Source organism: Sus scrofa, chromosome 11 (genome assembly GCF_054392235.1).
Source record: "Sus scrofa isolate SSC_HxYL_T2T_F1_AM1 chromosome 11, Sscrofa_HxYL_maternal_Yorkshire_Landrace_v2.0, whole genome shotgun sequence".
Classification (NCBI taxonomy): Eukaryota; Metazoa; Chordata; class Mammalia; order Artiodactyla; family Suidae; genus Sus; species Sus scrofa.
The window spans coordinates 24,770,693-24,789,190 of record NC_139393.1 but is presented as its reverse complement, the minus strand read 5'-3'; the positions used below and the strand labels follow the sequence as shown (position 1 = coordinate 24,789,190).

Sequence of the window (18,498 nt, the reverse complement as noted above, 5' to 3'; positions counted from 1 at the left end):
CATATTCACCCCACTATTCTATAAATGTGCTCTATCACTCATGTTCTGAGCAATGAGTACAGATGTATCAATGTCCCAAGCGTTGTGTCCCGTATTATACCAGTGTTTTATCTGTGAAATGATATGCATTTTTACCAACAGTCAAAACGATTATTTTCTACAGTTATTAGATGACGGGCATTTCTATTCTTTTTTGTTGTTGTTGTTAGTTTTAATTTTCTTTGAAAAGTCTAGCTAGTCATCCAGAAAACAACTGCTTTCTCCAAAATGCATGATACATATTTTTCCTCATTCTAAAGTCTAATTTATTGTCCAAAAATTGATAATTCATTCTTTGACACCATTTATAGAGCTAGTTAATTATCTTCTGTCTTTTCTTACAAAATTCCAAACTTTAGTGGTACTAGGCAAACACTGGCTGTATGTTTAAGTCCTTCAGCCTTCTGCCAGACTTCATAGATCCCAGAGGTACCTCTGGGAATTCTATTGATGGCATTTCCATGTGTTGAGGTGTCCATTATCTCTCAGCTTCATACATACCCTTCTCTTTACCACAGTAATGGGAAGACTGAAAAAGACATTTTGCAGAATCCCTCGCTGGCCAACTATCATCCAGTGGGAAGGCTGGGGGAAAGGAGGGGCCATAGCCATGGGTTTTACCTGCATCTATAACAACGGCGGCATCAGCAACCACACCAGCAATAGAGGCAGCAAGGGCAGTGACAGTGGTGATCCCAACAGCAATATGGAGTTTTGGAAAGAACTCAGAAACAAGAGGAGCAGAGAAGTACCGGGTCCTGAGGTGCTGCTCAGGTAGCAGTGTCACAAGAGAAGCAGTCTCAATGGCACAGTGTTCATGGACTTTGGGGGAAGTCATTTTCCTTTTTGTCCCCCAGCTCTAGGTGTGGTGGTAGTTGAATGTAACTGCTGATCTTTGGATAAGCTAACTTTTCCTGTTTTGCTCCTGCAGCCCGTTTCAAAACGTTTGTATTCCTTACATTCAGGTTCCTCTCTGTCAAACGCCTAGATCTGTTTCTGTTTTCCCGGCTGGGCAGGAACTGATGCATGCTGGTCTGAATCAGCATGTGTGGAAGTCAGCAGATGCGGTGTGCCCTAGAAGGCACTTCATCACATCCTGGAAAAACACTCAGGGGAGACTCAGCTGACGCCATGAACTCTGCAGACAACTGTTCTTTATCTCTCAGTAGAGAATCACCAACCTCTCAGATCCAGTGAGAGGTTTTGTGGTATCCACTGGCACGTACAAACTCTTGCTGTGCCATGTTTATTCCTCCAGAAGGTCTGAATTTACATTATTGAGAAAAAAATGCATCCTTTTTGTATGTGTTGAATCTCTTCTTTCTTTTTTAAGCTATACAATTTAGCACTTTTATCTCTATTTTTCTCCATCTAAGCCTCCCAAGAATTTTGAATTTGTGATTTTCGTTCTTTTTTCTTCTTCCATTTTCTCCAGGAACTCTTCATTTTTGCAGATAGTCTGGCCTTCAGAGAGAAGAGTCTCAAGAAAGAAAGGCAGTCTGTAGTAATAATACTAACCAGAGGAAGGAATAAGATTGCTCTCTTGAGTCAGGTTAAAATGCGAGGCTTATGCTGATGATGTCAGGGTGGGCAAGAAGTCTGTGCTGTAAGTTCATTTTCACACAGCCTCTATCTGAGAACAAATATAGAGAAATCATACTCCTCCAAAAATTAAGAAAGAAACCTTGTCTTAACATATGAGAACAATTCCATAGGTTATCACAGTCAAATTTATGCCCCTAACCCTCTACTTAGGAATTATTCCCCCATTGTTTCGAGCAACAGGGATACAGGTTATTGACTATAAATATGAGAAATATGCATATAGTGGCCTGTTGCCCTGATGGTTTCTTGTCCTTTAATATTCGGCCTCTGTCTCTGTGCACTTTCCTCTCCTGTGTCTGCATGTAATGCAAATATGGTAGATTTTGAAGTTGACATTTGATTAAATACAAAATTTGGAAGAAAAAATATTAAACTGTGCAGCTGAATGTTGTCCAGAAGCAGGGAGAGGCATGCAGCCAAATTTCCCCCAGTCTCTGTTTCATCACATGTTGTTGCTTGGAGATCAGTTTATCAACAAACTGCATTTTACCACCACCACTACCACATGAAAAAAGAGACCTTGCAAGAAAACTACAGTGAATATGAACACTAGCTTTTTAAAAAGAGGAGATTGCAATTCAGGGTAAGTTTCTTTTAAGCAAATCTTTTTGTTTCAGATAGAAATGATTTTTTAGATTTTTTTCCTCCCTGAATTCTTTAAGCATTTGAATCAAACCTTATCAAGTATAGCCCACTTGAATAGGTTTCTGAGATGGGTTTCCTCAGAAATAGCCCAAGAAAAGCACACATGAATTGTTGCCCCAAGAAAGCTCGTCAGTCAATTTCTTATGCTATTTGCAGAGAGAAGAAATCTTCCCAGCTTTGAAGAATATTTATGTTCTGCTCTACAGATCTGGAAAATGGGAGGAGGAATATTGAGATGATTTGAGTACAGGATAGAGTGTAGCCTTCTATCATGGAGAATATTAAAAGAGTCTATCTTGATAGGTATGGTTTCTGGAGGGCGTATTGGAGAAAAGCAGTATTAAATATTTATGGTTTAATTTATAAGTTTATACAGTGGAAACAAGACACACAAAAATGTTAACTGATGTTTTTGCTAATAAATTTCTCTTATTTAGAGAAGATCTGAGCCTGAGCTCTGTGAACTGAGAACCAGTTTTCTCACACATGAGAATCCTTCTTAAGTGCAAGTATGTGTGGTGCTTGTGTGTGCATGTGTGCATAAGCATACAAAAGGGTAGAGGAGAGAGAGAAAAGGAAGTGGCCTAATGTGAGAGCATTCTGTATTCAATCTCAGTTAATCCAAGAATCCCAGGAGGTAGGCTAGGCATTGTTGACAAAGGCAAAGAAGTGAGCAGAGGAAAAAATGCTTGGGTTTCCACTCTACCTTGGCAACCTTATTCCAAGATACCTATTCTTTGGTTGTTAGTGTTTCAATTCTTTTATGTACCTCAGATTCTAAACCTTAAATTACAGGACAGGGGTGGCTCTTTCATTTTGTATCTTTGTCAGGTTGGAAACATGGCTTGGTATAATAGTTTCTCGTATAGCACAAGGCTAGAACATTGCAAATCTAAATGTGCAAGAAATGGAGAATTATGTAAAGATATAATACACTGACACTAAAAAATCTTATCTTCAAAGGCTATTTAATGAGCCAGAAAGTACATAACACATGGAGTATGATCTCTTTTTTTTGTAAATTACACACAGAAAAGAAACAAATAAAAGCAAATCAATCAAATGCCAACAATAGTTATAGAAAGTTAGATTGTAGATGGTCTTATTTTAATTTCTAAATTTTTCCAAAATTAAAAAATGATATATATATATACACTAATTTTAGAGTCAGATAAGATAAAACTACTATTAAAATTATCAAGAAATAACTATTGTGACTTGGTGTCGTTCTGAAATCCATCCGTTCCAAACACAGAGTGAAGCAGAAAGACAACGGGCTCTGAATTATTTCTTTAATTTCAGGGATGAGAGTAGTGAAAAGTGGAGAGCTAAGCAGACTGATGAGGTCCAAACCTTGGAAACGTGAGAAAATGTCTTATCCCTTGAAATAAATAATCTTTATCTCTTTGTTGATTTATTTGTTTACTCACTTAGATACATTCCCCCAAATTGGTTGAACAAAGTGAATTTTTTTATGCTGTATCTTGTTGTTCCTTGGAGGTACAGGATAAAGATGGGAGAAAAACGGAAAAGACAACAAAAGCTTCAGAATGTTCCACAGATTCCTTGCATTCGAGTCCCTCCCTCTGCCTCTGGCACTTCATTGCTGAAGGTACAGCGTATTATTCACAGGTGCAGGGGCCTTCTCTGTCTCTTCTTCAAAGGTTAAGGACCTCTTGGGTCTTTGTTTACCAGCATTAGGGAGAATACTGGACCCAACGCAGGCCCTCAGTGCAGGTCAGGGGCGTCTATGAGAGACTGCAAGAGCACTCGGATGATCTATTTTTATACCTGTCCCACTTCAAGAGCTCTGTCATTCCCTCAAGGAAGACTAAGAAACAGGGTAAGAATAGAAAAAATGCTATCTGTTGTGGTACACACACATACACACACACACACACACACACATACACACAGAGGATTATTACTCAGTCATAAAAAAGAATGAAATAATCATTTGCAGCAACATGGATGGAGCTAGATAGTATCGTACTCAGAAAGAGAATGACAATTATCATATGATATCACTTATATGTGGAGTCTAAAAAATGATACAAATGAACTTATTTACAAAACAGAAATAGAGTCATAGCCATAGAACACAAATTTATGGTTACCGAATGGGAAATGCCAGACAGAAATAAATTAGGTGTTTGGGATTAACAAATATGAACTACTCTATATAAAATAAATGAAGACCTACAGTGTAGCATAGGGACCTATAGTCAATATTTTTTAATAGCATACTATGGAAAAGAATCTGAAAAAGAATAAAATGAAACACTTTGCTATACACCTGAAGTATTGTAAATCAACTACCCATCAATTTTTTTAAATGTTATCTGTTTCTTCTCTTAAGAAGTTGAGAGTCCTACTAAGGAAAAGAACTAGGCATTCTTTTCCCTTGTAAAATAAAACTAACATTCAAGACTTTATCTTATATAATGGAAATTTCTATTGCACTTTGGAGTTTGAAATGGCTTGCAATTTTCATGTTATATTGTTCTCAATCATTTGAAAAAGCTTAATTAGGAATCTCTTCTCTTCTTCAAATATATTATCTTTTAAAACATCTAATTCATAAACTGTAAAGCTGAAATGATGTCTCAAAGTGTGAACTACTTGGCTCAGCTGCTTTATGGAGGTATTTTCTTTTTTTTCTCTTTTTCTTTTGATAGGCAAGAAATAGGGTGTTTTCTTAGGTTTTTATTTTTTTTACTATAGCTGATTTACATTGTTCTGTCATTTTCTGCTGTATAACAAAGTGACCCAGTCATATACACACACACACACACATATACGTATGCACATATATATATAAAAGAATGTACATATATATATATATACATAGATTTAAGGTCTCCAGATATTAAAAAAAATCTGACTCACAGATTTCAATTCCACACAAAATGTCTAGGAGATAAAATTAATTTAACTTCTATATGTAATTATGTTAAGTTTAGCCTTTATTACATGGTTATCGACTAGTTTTGAAACTTCTGTCATTATTTTGAATTTTTTAGCCTAAGATGAACTTTTTTTAGAATGTTCTTTTAATAATTCAATTAAACTTTACAATAATATAACTCAGCAACAAGGAGCCATCCAAGAAGTGAGTCTTAGGCAGTAAACACAAAAACCTCAAAGACCATTAAAAACACCAGAACTTAATATCCACTGGAATGTAATTTTTCTCTAAAGCTACCCTCATTTTTTTCCTCTTTTTTTTATTGAAGTGTAGTTTATTTATGTTATATTAGTTTCAAGTGTACAGCAAGGTGATGCAATTATGCATATATACATATGTACACTTTTTAAGATTATTTTCCACTATAGTTTATTATAAAATATTTAGTATAGGAGTTCCTGTCATGGCTCAGCGGTAATGAACCCAACTAACACCCACGAGGATGCAGGTTTGATCCCTGGCCCCAGTCAGTGGGCTAAAGATCCGGCGTTGCTGTGAGCTGTGGTGTAGGCTGGCAGCTACAGCTCCAATTTGACTCCTAGCCTGGGAACTTCTACATGCCACAGGTGCAATGCTAGAAAAGACAAAAATAAATAAATAAATAAATAAATAAATAATATTTAGTATATTTCCCTGTACTATACACCTGTGCTATGGTGAACTTACTTTATTTTGATTTTTCTAATCTCATTTCCCCACCTGTATGTAGTAAGCACTTAATATATATCAGGTATATAAAAGTAATGGTAGTTCAGCCCTTCTTGCTCTTCCTGAGCACTAGATGACAGCTTTCTAAGTAGTCTCCCTACTGGTAGTCTGTCTTCCCTTAAGCCCGTTCTCCACAGCAAGGTCACGGCAATCTTTCTAAAAATGAAGATCTTGGAGTTCCTGTTGTGGCTCAGCGGTAACGAACTCGACTAGTGACCATGAGGATGCAGGTTTGATCTCTAGTCTGGCTCAGTGGGTTGGGGATCCAGCGTTGCTGTGAGCTGGCGTGGCTTAGATCTGGCTACTGTGGCTGTGGTGTGGGCTGGAAGCTGAAGCTCCAGTTTGATCCCTAGCCTAAGAACTGCCATATGCTGTGGGTATGGCCCTAAAAAGACTGAAAAACTAAACTAAACTAAACTAAAGTAAACTAAACTAAACTAAACTAAAATAAAATAAAAACAAAAAACATAGATCTGGTCACCTTAAAGAAAGGCATTTGGAGCTGAGTGATTCTTTATTGTAGGGCACTGGGAGGCCGTCTCCTGCTCTGTAGTATGCCCAGCAGCACCCCTGGCCTCTGCCCCTGAGTACCAGTGGCATCCATCCTCCCTCCCACCATTTGTGACAATCATTTCTCCAGACATTGCCAAATGTCCCTTCAAGGTCAAAATCACTCCCATTGAGAACCACTGCCTTAAATAAAGTCCAATGGTGGCATTCCCTTGTAGCTCAGTGGGTTAAGGATCTGGTGTTGTCACTGCAGTGGCTCTGGTTATTGCAGTGGCATGGGTTCGATCCCTGGCCCGGGAACTTCTGCATGCCGCAGGTGTAGCCATAAAAACACACAAAAAATAAACCTCATATAAAAGGTACTCTTTAAACTCTTAACATAGCATAAAAGGCTGCCATGAGAGGTCTCTCCCTGCCTAACTCTAGAGGCTTTTCCAGCTCCGACTCTATATTCTGTTTAAAGTAAAAAATAAATAAATAAATAAAAGTCTGGTTCCCAATACATTCAGACATTTTGTGCCCCATGAGAAAATTCATACCACTTTCTCCCTCTAATCAGCCCTTCTTCTTCTTCTAGTCCAGTGGTTATTTATTTATTTATTTATTCATTTATTTATTGTGCTTTTTAGGGCTGCACCAGTGTCACATGGAAGTTCCCAGGCTATGGGTTGAATCGGAGCTACAGCTGCCAGCCTACACCACAGCCACAGCAACGCAGGATCTGAGCTGCGTCTGTGACCTACAACACAGGTCTCGGCAATGCTGGATCCTTAACCCACTGAGCAAGGCCAGGGATTGAACCTGTGTCCTCATGGATGCTAGTCAGATTCATTTCCCCTGAGCCACGACGGAACTTCTAGATATCTAGGTATCTACATATCTATATCTATCATTTATATCTCTATACGTAGACAAATAGCTACACCTATCTATCTATCTATCTATCTATCTATCTATCTATCTATCTATCTATCTATCTATCTAGAGCGGGGGCGGGGGAAGCATCCTATTTCTGTGAAAGTCAGCTCTGAATACATCCCACTCTCATCCTATCGAACGCCACTGACTCATCACAATCACCCGCTCTGCTCTGACAGGACCTGACCCAAGGGCAGCAGCGCTACTTTTACAGCATCATGAGGATTTACAGCCCCCGGCCCCAGTGGGAGGCCCTGCAGACCCGATATATTCACCGCCTTCTGCAAGAGCAGCTGCTGGGTGAGCTTAACTACCTGACCTGAATCAGGCACCCCAGGAAGGGACTCGTATGCTGCAGCTGGAAGTCAAGTTTCCAGATAAATAATTCAAGTAGAAGAGCCTCCGCCAGCCTGCTATTTTATCCACATGGTTGGCAGGTCAATTTTAAAATGGTTATCTCTAATAAGAAAAAGCAAGGTTTTATGGGGAAATGAAGAGGACTTAAAGAAACCAGAGTATGGATTGTTTTAAAATGTCAACAACTCTCCGAGATTTATAAGAACTTGATCTAGTAGAAATAGTAATGGACTTAAGCACATGGTCCCGGCCCAAACCAAAGCTCAGCCCCTTGTTGGTTGTGCAAACTCAAGGGTTTGTCTGCCTCACAGCAATAATAGCTATGTTTCTTGAGTATTTGCCATATTTTGGGCATTGTGCCACCAGTTCGATAGAATATCTCATTTTCTCCCCACTTTACAGGTGTGGGAAACTGCAGCTCAGAGAGGTTCTAGAACTTGACCCAGATCACACAGGTAGTAAAGGTCAGGGATCATCACCCCCAGAGATCATTCATCTTTACCCCCACACTGTGCCACCTCTCTTCTTCTACCAACCTCTGGAATTTTACAAAGCTCAGATGAAAGAATGACTGTGAAAAACCTTCATAGATGATAAGAGACAACCTATTGGAAGGATTGTAAGCAACAACTTCGTGAAAGGCGACACTGTTATCAAATCCCTTTTCTTCCAGGAGACGTGTTCAGTCTCGGCTCCCTCTTACTACACCCTTCTTCTGGCTCCAAAAGAGCCTTTCCTCTGAGAACCACTCACTTGCCAGTGGCACATCTATCTTATTATGGTTGTTCCAGTATGTGCACTAAAGGAAAAGTTGGTTTTTGCAAATGATTTAATGTCAAGAACAAGAACAACAATAGCAATGTTTTATCAGGGCTTCCTATGTGCCGGGCATTGCTCTAAGTGCTTCACATGTATTGTCTTATTTACAACTCAAACACCTCTACATGGTGCTTTTATAACCCATATTTTACAGAAGAGAATATTGAGACACGAGTAAGTTAAACCACTCAGCCAGGCTCATGCAACCACTAAATGTCAGAACCAGGATTTAGCCTGGTCCCCATGACTGTCTGAGGGGCTAGAGAAGCATCATCTGGTACTTTGTTTATAGAGTAAAATTGCATAGAGGCCAATGAAACCAGAAACAGAGGTATGCAATGTAGTACATATAAAACCCACCTGTCTAGGTTCTTAAAATACAGATGTCCAAGCTTACTCTCTGCATTTCTGATTCAGCAGTACTTTGGAAAGACTCAGAAATCTGCATTCTTTTTCTTTTCTTTTTTTTTTTTAGGGCCACACAGGTGGCATATGGAAGTCCTCATGCTAGGGGCTGAATGAGAGCTATAGCCGCAGGCCTACACCACAGCCACAGCAATGTGGGATCTGAGCTATGTCCAAGACCTACACCTCAGCTCATGGCAACACCAGATCCTTAACCCACTGAGCAAGGCCAGCGATGGAACCTGCATCCTCATAGATACCAGTTGGATTCATTTTCACTGCGCCAAAACAGAAACTCCCAGAAATCTGCATTTTTGAAAAGCATTATTAATGTGGCCTCAGCCAAATGACCCTGTAGTGCATGGTCTACAGACTACATTTTAAAGACGCTGAGAGAGACTGAATATATCTGTTTCTATCTGAAGAAAGTTTTGATGCTAAAGATAAGCAATTCATGGGAGTTCCCACTGAGGCTCAGTTTAAAGGAGCCCGACTAGTAGCCATGTAGATGCGGGTTCGATTCTAGGCCTCGCTCAGTGGGTTAAGGATCTGTGACCTGTGGTGTAGGTCACAGAAGCAGCTTGGATCCCATGTTGCTGCGGCTGTGGTGTAGGCTGGCAGCTACAATTCCAATTTGACCCCTAGCCTGGGGACCTCCATGCCTTGGGTATAACCCTAAAAAGACAAAAAAAAAAAAAAAAAAAAAAAAAAAAAGATAAAAAAAAGAAAAGAAAAGTAAAATAAAGATAAGCAATTCATATGAAGACACCTCATGGGTCAAGTCCCTCTCCAAATAATTTGTCATGATCATTAATAACTGTTTATTAACTCATAAAATGAGAAATGCAAAGGAAGAAAAATATACTTCATATTCTGAAAAAGTAGGCGACCTGAGTGTGCTAAACATCATTGTTTCTACCCTGCAAAGTAGAAGAAATTGTGTGCCTATGTAACTATTTGCAGAATTGTTTGCTTATTTGTTTTGTAAAAGCATTGACTTTGAAGATTCTCTCATTTCTTCCCTCCAGGCTATATCACTCAACAGGAAGCCTTGGCTTATGCTGCTGTACTTAGAGATTCAACCAAGAGAGCTTCAGCCAAGGCAGCTCCTCAAAGAACCATCCCCCAGAGGGCCTCGGGCATGACAAGAACACGGCCCACAGCACTACCCGTGTCTGCTGTTGCTGTTGGACCCAGGGCCCAAAGCACGGGGCTCCGATCCCTCAAGACCAAGACTTTGCACAATCTGTGAATGGTTTGCCCATATTCCCCTGGCATCTAGTGGGTACTTAGTGCATATTTGCTGACTATGAATGAATGAAAGAATAACTTCCAATGCAAACCCCACTCCTAGAAATGATCTCTCCCATTCACATACACTTCACCAGCAAGAACAAGGTGAAAGAGCGAGGCTTAAGAGCAATGGCGCTAAGAGTAAGCAAGTCTTTCGTTTCACATAATCTGTAGAATAAAATTACTTTTGAAGTTTTCAAAGTAAAAGCTTCCTTTGTATTAGAACATCCCAGAGAAATTCCAAGAATGGTGGAAGGGGACAAGTGACCAGAGGGTTCAAGTCCTCTGTCACTGGGTGAGCATTCTTTGCATACTGAAAATACAGAAACCAACACAGCGGGAACACTGAGCAAGGCAGGGCTTCTGGATCATGTCACCTAAGCAGCTACTGGACTCTGCCTTTCCATGACCTCCTTCCTCTCATCTTCCCCATCAAACAAGAGCATTCAACCTGACCCCACACCTTCTGGTTCTTGCCTAACAGTCACTTCGTGTCCTCTTGAAACCTGGATTTATCAACCTACTACAGTTGGGTTCATTCTACACAGCTGTAAATGACTTTGACACAGGTAAGAGGATTCATGTACACGTCTTCCCCTGGCAGCTGAAGATACATTCTCAGCAGAACAAGAAATAGCCCCAAAGAACAGATCTTGAGTCTAACCTCTCTATGAACTTAATGATTTTAAGCAAAGCACACAGACTACACAAATATGCAAAAACAAAAAAACAAAACAAAACAAAACAAAAACAAAAAACAGATAACAGAGAGTCAGATCATCACACAAATAGTAGAGTATTATGTTCATTTTATTTAACAGATATCTGTTGTGGCTCATCAGGTTATGAACCTGACTAGTATCCATGAGGACACAGGTTTGATCCTGGCCTCACTCAGTGGGTTAAGGATCCAGCATTGCCATGAGCTGTGTTGTAGGTCACAGACATGGTTCAGATCCTGCATGGCTGTGGCTCTGGTGTAGGCTGGCAGCTGCAGCTCTGATTCAACCCCTGGCCTGGGAACGTCCATATGTCATGGGTGCAGCCCTAAAAAAAAAATAAATAAAAAAAAAAACAAAAACAAAAAAACCAAGAACAACTCCAGTTATATATATTAGTGATTTTTTTGTGTGTGTTAAAAATAAGTCACCAGTGTTCACAGGAAGTCAAAATTTTTAAATGCCTTTTCTCCATCTAATTTCGAAATGGTCAATCCCTTCCCTTGTTCAGGTTGGTCAATGACTTTGCCAAGCCTATAAAAGGAGTTGGTTGAGATGAAGTATTAACTTGCTTGGTAAGAAATATGCTAACGCCTATCTGAAAGGAAGATGCTGCAATATTACCAGAAGAAAACAAACTTATTGATGATTATTATCTTGTTTTTGCAACCATTAGCACAGAAGAAATAAAAGTTATGAGATTCTGAAAACTCCCTGTACTGGTTCTGCGAACTAACTACTCTTCTTTGGGAAGTTTAAGAGGCATGGTTGGCAGCAGCAAAGCTTAGGAAGGCCAGTGCTCCCCTTGCTGGGTTTGTTCACTCAATCATAAAGAAGTTTCTTAACTTCTGTAAATCTGGGCCCTGATTTATGTACTCTAAGTTGCTTTATGGTTCTAAGAATTGTTAGGTAGGCTTGAAAGAAGAAAAAAAAATCAAATGAAACTACAGGGAGCTCTAGGGTAGTCCCCTTAAGGAACAGAGGTTTGTTGTTGACTCAGCTTGGCCTGTATTAACCTTCCCATTGTTTCCACAATGGGGCTTAATTTTATCCCTTTGAACTTCTTACATGAACTTTTATCTTAGTTTTTTTTTTTTGATAGGCATAGATATTTGCTGCGTAAACCTTAGCTAGTGATGCAGAACATCAAAGAGGCCACTTATAATTCTAAGCTACATCCCTACATCAAAAATTTCAAAGCACCTTATTTTCACTAGAGGATTTTAAAAGCTAACAGTCAGGTGAATGTTACAGGCTCATAAGAAGGACAAATAGATGGAAGGTGGTGCAGAAGGTCCCACTTGTTGGACCCCCCTTCTGAGAAGATAATGCCCTACCTCTTGAGCCCCACACATCCAAAGCTTATGAGGAAATATGATTGGTTAAGGTGCTGGGAGAAAGGTGCTCACCTCGGAGGATGCTGAGAAAGACGATTAATGGGGAAAAAAGGGAAAACTGTAATTTTAGGAAAGCCTGCTACTACTGTGAATGACTGTGAAAAACCTTCATAGATGATAAGAGACAACCTATTGGAAGGATTGTAAGCAACAACTTCGTGAAAGGCGACACTGTTATCAAATCCCTTTTCTTCCAGGAGACGTGTTCAGTCTCGGCTCCCTCTTACTACACCCTTCTTCTGGCTCCAAAAGAGCCTTTCCTCTGAGAACCACTCACTTGCCAGTGGCACATCTATCTTATTATGGTTGTTCCAGTATGTGCACTAAAGGAAAAGTTGGTTTTTGCAAATGATTTAATGTCAAGAACAAGAACAACAATAGCAATGTTTTATCAGGGCTTCCTATGTGCCGGGCATTGCTCTAAGTGCTTCACATGTATTGTCTTATTTACAACTCAAACACCTCTACATGGTGCTTTTATAACCCATATTTTACAGAAGAGAATATTGAGACACGAGTAAGTTAAACCACTCAGCCAGGCTCATGCAACCACTAAATGTCAGAACCAGGATTTAGCCTGGTCCCCATGACTGTCTGAGGGGCTAGAGAAGCATCATCTGGTACTTTGTTTATAGAGTAAAATTGCATAGAGGCCAATGAAACCAGAAACAGAGGTATGCAATGTAGTACATATAAAACCCACCTGTCTAGGTTCTTAAAATACAGATGTCCAAGCTTACTCTCTGCATTTCTGATTCAGCAGTACTTTGGAAAGACTCAGAAATCTGCATTCTTTTTCTTTTCTTTTTTTTTTTTAGGGCCACACAGGTGGCATATGGAAGTCCTCATGCTAGGGGCTGAATGAGAGCTATAGCCGCAGGCCTACACCACAGCCACAGCAATGTGGGATCTGAGCTATGTCCAAGACCTACACCTCAGCTCATGGCAACACCAGATCCTTAACCCACTGAGCAAGGCCAGCGATGGAACCTGCATCCTCATAGATACCAGTTGGATTCATTTTCACTGCGCCAAAACAGAAACTCCCAGAAATCTGCATTTTTGAAAAGCATTATTAATGTGGCCTCAGCCAAATGACCCTGTAGTGCATGGTCTACAGACTACATTTTAAAGACGCTGAGAGAGACTGAATATATCTGTTTCTATCTGAAGAAAGTTTTGATGCTAAAGATAAGCAATTCATGGGAGTTCCCACTGAGGCTCAGTTTAAAGGAGCCCGACTAGTAGCCATGTAGATGCGGGTTCGATTCTAGGCCTCGCTCAGTGGGTTAAGGATCTGTGACCTGTGGTGTAGGTCACAGAAGCAGCTTGGATCCCATGTTGCTGCGGCTGTGGTGTAGGCTGGCAGCTACAATTCCAATTTGACCCCTAGCCTGGGGACCTCCATGCCTTGGGTATAACCCTAAAAAGACAAAAAAAAAAAAAAAAAAAAAAAAAAAAAGATAAAAAAAAGAAAAGAAAAGTAAAATAAAGATAAGCAATTCATATGAAGACACCTCATGGGTCAAGTCCCTCTCCAAATAATTTGTCATGATCATTAATAACTGTTTATTAACTCATAAAATGAGAAATGCAAAGGAAGAAAAATATACTTCATATTCTGAAAAAGTAGGCGACCTGAGTGTGCTAAACATCATTGTTTCTACCCTGCAAAGTAGAAGAAATTGTGTGCCTATGTAACTATTTGCAGAATTGTTTGCTTATTTGTTTTGTAAAAGCATTGACTTTGAAGATTCTCTCATTTCTTCCCTCCAGGCTATATCACTCAACAGGAAGCCTTGGCTTATGCTGCTGTACTTAGAGATTCAACCAAGAGAGCTTCAGCCAAGGCAGCTCCTCAAAGAACCATCCCCCAGAGGGCCTCGGGCATGACAAGAACACGGCCCACAGCACTACCCGTGTCTGCTGTTGCTGTTGGACCCAGGGCCCAAAGCACGGGGCTCCGATCCCTCAAGACCAAGACTTTGCACAATCTGTGAATGGTTTGCCCATATTCCCCTGGCATCTAGTGGGTACTTAGTGCATATTTGCTGACTATGAATGAATGAAAGAATAACTTCCAATGCAAACCCCACTCCTAGAAATGATCTCTCCCATTCACATACACTTCACCAGCAAGAACAAGGTGAAAGAGCGAGGCTTAAGAGCAATGGCGCTAAGAGTAAGCAAGTCTTTCGTTTCACATAATCTGTAGAATAAAATTACTTTTGAAGTTTTCAAAGTAAAAGCTTCCTTTGTATTAGAACATCCCAGAGAAATTCCAAGAATGGTGGAAGGGGACAAGTGACCAGAGGGTTCAAGTCCTCTGTCACTGGGTGAGCATTCTTTGCATACTGAAAATACAGAAACCAACACAGCGGGAACACTGAGCAAGGCAGGGCTTCTGGATCATGTCACCTAAGCAGCTACTGGACTCTGCCTTTCCATGACCTCCTTCCTCTCATCTTCCCCATCAAACAAGAGCATTCAACCTGACCCCACACCTTCTGGTTCTTGCCTAACAGTCACTTCGTGTCCTCTTGAAACCTGGATTTATCAACCTACTACAGTTGGGTTCATTCTACACAGCTGTAAATGACTTTGACACAGGTAAGAGGATTCATGTACACGTCTTCCCCTGGCAGCTGAAGATACATTCTCAGCAGAACAAGAAATAGCCCCAAAGAACAGATCTTGAGTCTAACCTCTCTATGAACTTAATGATTTTAAGCAAAGCACACAGACTACACAAATATGCAAAAACAAAAAAACAAAACAAAACAAAACAAAAACAAAAAACAGATAACAGAGAGTCAGATCATCACACAAATAGTAGAGTATTATGTTCATTTTATTTAACAGATATCTGTTGTGGCTCATCAGGTTATGAACCTGACTAGTATCCATGAGGACACAGGTTTGATCCTGGCCTCACTCAGTGGGTTAAGGATCCAGCATTGCCATGAGCTGTGTTGTAGGTCACAGACATGGTTCAGATCCTGCATGGCTGTGGCTCTGGTGTAGGCTGGCAGCTGCAGCTCTGATTCAACCCCTGGCCTGGGAACGTCCATATGTCATGGGTGCAGCCCTAAAAAAAAAATAAATAAAAAAAAAAACAAAAACAAAAAAACCAAGAACAACTCCAGTTATATATATTAGTGATTTTTTTGTGTGTGTTAAAAATAAGTCACCAGTGTTCACAGGAAGTCAAAATTTTTAAATGCCTTTTCTCCATCTAATTTCGAAATGGTCAATCCCTTCCCTTGTTCAGGTTGGTCAATGACTTTGCCAAGCCTATAAAAGGAGTTGGTTGAGATGAAGTATTAACTTGCTTGGTAAGAAATATGCTAACGCCTATCTGAAAGGAAGATGCTGCAATATTACCAGAAGAAAACAAACTTATTGATGATTATTATCTTGTTTTTGCAACCATTAGCACAGAAGAAATAAAAGTTATGAGATTCTGAAAACTCCCTGTACTGGTTCTGCGAACTAACTACTCTTCTTTGGGAAGTTTAAGAGGCATGGTTGGCAGCAGCAAAGCTTAGGAAGGCCAGTGCTCCCCTTGCTGGGTTTGTTCACTCAATCATAAAGAAGTTTCTTAACTTCTGTAAATCTGGGCCCTGATTTATGTACTCTAAGTTGCTTTATGGTTCTAAGAATTGTTAGGTAGGCTTGAAAGAAGAAAAAAAAATCAAATGAAACTACAGGGAGCTCTAGGGTAGTCCCCTTAAGGAACAGAGGTTTGTTGTTGACTCAGCTTGGCCTGTATTAACCTTCCCATTGTTTCCACAATGGGGCTTAATTTTATCCCTTTGAACTTCTTACATGAACTTTTATCTTAGTTTTTTTTTTTTGATAGGCATAGATATTTGCTGCGTAAACCTTAGCTAGTGATGCAGAACATCAAAGAGGCCACTTATAATTCTAAGCTACATCCCTACATCAAAAATTTCAAAGCACCTTATTTTCACTAGAGGATTTTAAAAGCTAACAGTCAGGTGAATGTTACAGGCTCATAAGAAGGACAAATAGATGGAAGGTGGTGCAGAAGGTCCCACTTGTTGGACCCCCCTTCTGAGAAGATAATGCCCTACCTCTTGAGCCCCACACATCCAAAGCTTATGAGGAAATATGATTGGTTAAGGTGCTGGGAGAAAGGTGCTCACCTCGGAGGATGCTGAGAAAGACGATTAATGGGGAAAAAAGGGAAAACTGTAATTTTAGGAAAGCCTGCTACTACTTTGACCTGTTGGTGACTATACTGCTTTCTTTTGCAATGTCAATGAACACCGTCAGAATTTAAAGTCCTCAAGATAACCACTTCACCTGAAACTACTGGTACCTAGAACACCTGGGCTGTGCTAGGTAATCAATAATATTTGCTGAATAATAATGAAGTGTTGAAATCTTTTGCAAAGCAGACTGGCCTATGAATCTGTGATATTATTCTAGGGTCCCAGGAAGCTGCAGGCTCCTAGTGAGGAGCAGCAGTAGTTTATTAAGAACAGTGGCTAGAAGCAGTCTAACCAGGTGCCAGCATTAGGGGTGCACTCCCTGTAAAGGACTTTAAAACAATAATAAAGCTGACTAATAGTTGATCTGCTCTCTATCATCACCATAAGTCAGCAATTCGAAACAATATGAGTGATGAAATAAACAATTGCTGAGGTTACCACTCAAGTTTTAATAATATATATGCAAGCTTCAATGTAACACATTTTTTATTGATTTTCCTTTAATAATCATTTTATTCTGCATGGAAAGTAATACAGAGAACTCTGAAACCGTATCAGCTCACATTCCAACCACTGGGGAACTATGTATCCTTGCATTTAAACAATAGGTTTTGAATGAACAGTGATTACACTGTGCTCATAAAGACAAGAAAAAGAACTTGAAGTACTTTCATTCTTTATGTGGCCACTTAGCATTTTTCTTGTTTTGAGCAATTTTATGGAGGTACAATTTATATGTAGTAAATGCACTCAATTAAAGTTCAATGATCCTTGACAAAGGCATATAGTCACATAAGCACCACTACAACCATGATATACAGCATTTGCAGCACTCCAAAGCTTTCCTTCTGTCCTTTTGTAAACATTCCTTCCCTAAACTCTGGCCCATAATAACCACTGATCTGCTTTCTATCACTATAGTTTTGCCTTTTCTAGAATTTTACATAATTGGAATCAGAGTATACGGCCTTTTATACCTTGCTTCTATCACTAAGTATGATGCTCTTGAGGTTCATTGTTTTGTGTGTATCAGTAGTTTGTTCTTTTTCACTGGCAAATAGCATTCCACTGAAGAAACACACCATTATTTGTCTAGCCATTCGCTAGCTGATGAACACTTGGATGGTTTCAAGCTTTGAACTGTTACAAATAAAGCTGCCATAAATAGCTTAATGTAAGCCTTTATGTGCACATAAGTTTTTATTTCTCTTGAGTAGTTACTAAGGCATATAATTACGGGGTCATGTGGGAGATTTGTGTTTTACTTTGTAAGATACTGCCATAGCACTTTCCAAAGTGGTGGCGCCATTTTGCATTCCCACCAGAGGTATATGAGTTTTATGTGCTCTACATCCTTGTGAGGTCAGACAATTTAATTTTTGTATTTTGTGACTGTGGCTGCTGGGCAGAGAACTTAGATGAGTGGAAGATACTGTCACTATCAGTTACAGTCACAGTCTTACTGGGAACCATGGCAAATTTCAGGGAAGGAAATTTCATGACAGACATGAGGATTATGAAGATAATAATCATGAAGATTTAATAGAAGATGTTTCAGAATTGAGCTGTCAACCCTGATAAGGCAACTCTCCAGCTTATCGTTAGGGGAGGAAAAGTTTGGAAGAGATAAGGAAGAAGAGAAAGAAATCCCTGCAGAAAGGACCACCCCTGGGCAAAGCTATGATGTAGGTCAGTGTATCCTCAATAACTTCTCATTTTTCCTTGTTTGCATTGCCCTTCGGGTTCAGCAATCAATACCCACCACCACCACCAAAATCTTCAGGCACTATATTAGTTGCCTATTGCTGCACAAAACATTACTCTAAAACTTAGTGATTTATTAATATTCACTATCACACAGCTTGTGTGGTCAGAAA

The 18,498-nt window shown here is 39.7% G+C and overlaps 1 protein-coding gene and 1 long non-coding RNA gene across 8 annotated transcripts in view; one reads left to right on the top strand and one right to left on the bottom strand.

The window, feature by feature from the left end:
- The window catches only part of LOC146398595 (uncharacterized), a 256,858-nt gene that overhangs the window by 159,282 nt on the left and 79,078 nt on the right, over positions 1-18,498 (bottom strand). The gene's annotated exons all lie outside the window — the stretch shown is intronic.
- Positions 2,118-11,696, top strand: FAM216B (family with sequence similarity 216 member B). Of its 6 annotated transcripts, XM_021065106.2 has the most exons (6): positions 2,118-2,227; positions 2,446-2,592; positions 3,592-3,651; positions 3,796-3,901; positions 7,573-7,693; positions 10,003-11,696. In XM_021065106.2, exons 2-6 carry the CDS (start codon positions 2,561-2,563, stop codon positions 10,224-10,226), a joined length of 543 nt encoding a protein of 180 aa, XP_020920765.1. In that variant the 5' UTR covers positions 2,118-2,227; positions 2,446-2,560; the 3' UTR covers positions 10,227-11,696. The 6 variants fall into 6 exon arrangements, with proteins under 6 accessions (XP_020920765.1, XP_020920763.1, XP_084837168.1 ...); XM_021065104.2 differs by lacking the exon at positions 2,446-2,592; XM_084981042.1 differs by lacking the exons at positions 2,446-2,592; positions 3,592-3,651 and adding an exon at positions 3,985-4,132 and having other exon boundaries at positions 10,003-10,468.

What these genes read in the sequence shown, in the direction of transcription:
- FAM216B (NM_001243662.1), top strand. Translation starts at nt 2,187, where the DNA reads ATGAACACTAGCTTTTTAAAAAGAGGAGATTGCAATTCAGG. An exon ending in AGAGGAGATTGCAATTCAGG is followed by an intron (nt 2,228 to 3,591) that starts GTAAGTTTCTTT and finishes CTTTAATTTCAG; the next exon opens with GGATGAGAGTAGTGAAAAGT. An exon ending in CTGGCACTTCATTGCTGAAG is followed by an intron (nt 3,902 to 7,572) that starts GTACAGCGTATT and finishes CTGCTCTGACAG; the next exon opens with GACCTGACCCAAGGGCAGCA.